The sequence below is a fragment of the Henckelia pumila genome, chromosome 4 (genome assembly GCF_033568475.1).
Source record: "Henckelia pumila isolate YLH828 chromosome 4, ASM3356847v2, whole genome shotgun sequence".
NCBI lineage: Eukaryota > Viridiplantae > Streptophyta > Magnoliopsida > Lamiales > Gesneriaceae > Henckelia > Henckelia pumila.
In genome coordinates, this window is record NC_133123.1 from 166,746,648 (window position 1) to 166,748,972 (window position 2,325).

The 2,325-nt window shown below is 40.1% G+C and overlaps 1 protein-coding gene across 1 annotated transcript; it reads right to left on the bottom strand.

Annotated features, from left to right (window-relative positions):
• Positions 1-412: 412 nt before the first annotated feature.
• LOC140862290 (uncharacterized) lies at positions 413-1,969 on the bottom strand. Its single transcript, XM_073265300.1, has 4 exons — positions 1,445-1,969; positions 1,235-1,396; positions 824-1,156; positions 413-712 (listed from the first exon to the last, which is right to left on the bottom strand). The coding sequence occupies exons 1-4, from the start codon at positions 1,967-1,969 to the stop codon at positions 413-415; spliced, it is 1,320 nt and encodes a 439-aa protein (XP_073121401.1).
• Positions 1,970-2,325: the final 356 nt, after the last annotated feature.

Genomic DNA, 2,325 nt, shown 5'->3' on the forward strand with positions numbered 1-2,325 from the left:
AACTCATGCATACGACACAAACCAAAAACAAAATTAATGCAATAACAAAGCAAAACAAATGCAAAAATATGAATACATGCCCCCACACTTAAATGAAGCATTGCCCTCAATGCTTCAAAACACAAAACACAAACAAACAACTCAACACAATGCAATGCAAAAAATGTAAAACAAAACTCCCCTAGATTAAGTGTTGGCACTGTCCTCTTCAACGTCTGACAACATCATGGAAGAATGATATTGAAACTTTGACTTCGGAGGTGGTGGCATTCGGTTTCTGAAAACAACAAAAATAAATGCAAAAACAAAATGAAAGATAAAAACTAAAGAAAAGAAAAAAAAACACTGGGTTGTCTCCCAGTCAGCGCTAAATTTACAGTCATTCTATAGCTCGACTGCATGCTTCAGTTCATCAAGGTGGTTCATATCTAGTTCCCTTGTCCACCTTCACCCACTTGCGCACTTTTGTAGAGATTTTTGGTCTTTGCTTCTTCTTCTTGGATTTCTTGGGTGACTGCAGTTCAGAACGAACACTTTCAGTAGTAAAATTCTCCATAGGTCTTGCAATAACCTTTTTAACTTTATTCTCATTCACAACCTTCTTGTGTTCTTGCGACAAGTTATTAATGACATCAAGATTATTAACAACACTTTCACAATCAGGAATTTGCAGGGTATCAAAAATATGAAACTTAACAACCTCCCTATCAAACTCCATAGTGAGAGTGCCATTGTTCACATCTATAACAGATTTTGAAGTTTTTAAAAATGGTCTTCCTAGTAAAATTGGACTATTCAAATCATTATTTTTCATATCAAGCACATAGAAATCAGCAGAAAAGACCAAATTGTCAACTTGCACAAGAACATCTTCTAGCACTCCTCTTGGAAAAATTGTAGATTTATTAGCCATTTGAATAACAATTCCAGTTTCAGTCAAAGGCCCTAGTTTTAAGGAAGCATACACAGAATATGGCATGACATTGATCGACGCTCCTAAATCTAACATGGCCGTATCAAGCTGAACATCTCCTATCTTGCAAAGAATTGAGAATATACCTGGATCCTTGCATTTTGTAGGTACCTTTCTTTGAATTACGGCAGAGACCTGTTCTCCTAATTCAACTTTCTGACATCCCTTTAACTTTTGTTTTCTCTTCACAGTACACAATTCTTTTAAAAATTTAGCATAACGAGGTACTTGTTTAATAGCATCTAACAAAGAAATATTTACCTCGCATCTACGAAACACTTCATACAACCCCTTAATTCCATCATCTTTCCTAGACTCTTTCAATGATAAGGGAAAAGGGGCTACAGGTTTATACTTGGAAAAAGGAGGGAACTTACCTCTAGGTGCTTCCTGAATTGTGGCGTCCTCCTCTACCTTGGATTCCTGCTCATCTTTGTTCTGTACTGGTTCTTTCACCACTTATTCATTAACCTTCAACTCCTTTCCACTCCTCAAGGTGATTGCACTCACATTCTCCCTCGGATTCACCATAGTCTGTGATGGTAAGCTGTTCGAATTCAGTGCCTCCAACCTGTTCACTGCGGTTGCCAACTGCCCCATTTGAGTGTTCAACTGTTGGATACTTGCTCGAGTTTCCCGTTGAAAAGCGGCAGCATTAGTAGCAAGATCCTTAACAATGTTTTCTAGAAACTCACCAGGTGTGGGGACTTGAGGATGCTGTGGTTGTTGGGGGTACGGCGGCCTATAAGCTGGATTGTGCGGTGGTGCTTGAATTGCTTGCGGGTTCCCATATCTCAGGTTTGGATGATCCATCCAACCAGGATTGTATGTGTTGGAGTATGGATCATACTTCCGTTGTGGCGATCCAGGAAATCCTCTTGCTGCATTGACTTGCTCAGCCGATCCCTCTTGAAGTGTGGGACACATGTCAGTCGCATGTCCCCTTGCAGTGCAAATTCCACAAACCTTCATATTTTGTACATTCCCTACAGTCATTTGACGCACAAGAGACGTCAGATCAATCAGTTGATGTTCAAGGGAAGAAACATTTACCTCATTATTCCTTCCGGGTGTTGGATCACTTCTGTTGGTGCCAAATTGCTGAGAATTGGCAGCCATACTCTCGATTAGATTCCTTGCTTGTACTGGAGTTTTATCGACAAAAATTCCACCACTGGCCGCATCCACCATGCTCCTATCATGAGACAACAACCCTTCATAGCAGTATTGAATTAATAAATGTTCACTTATCTGGTGCTGCGGGCAGCTGGCGCATAGTTTCTTGAAATGCTCCCAATACTCATGCAGTGACTCTCCCATCTGCTGCTTGATGCCATAAATTTCCTTTCTGA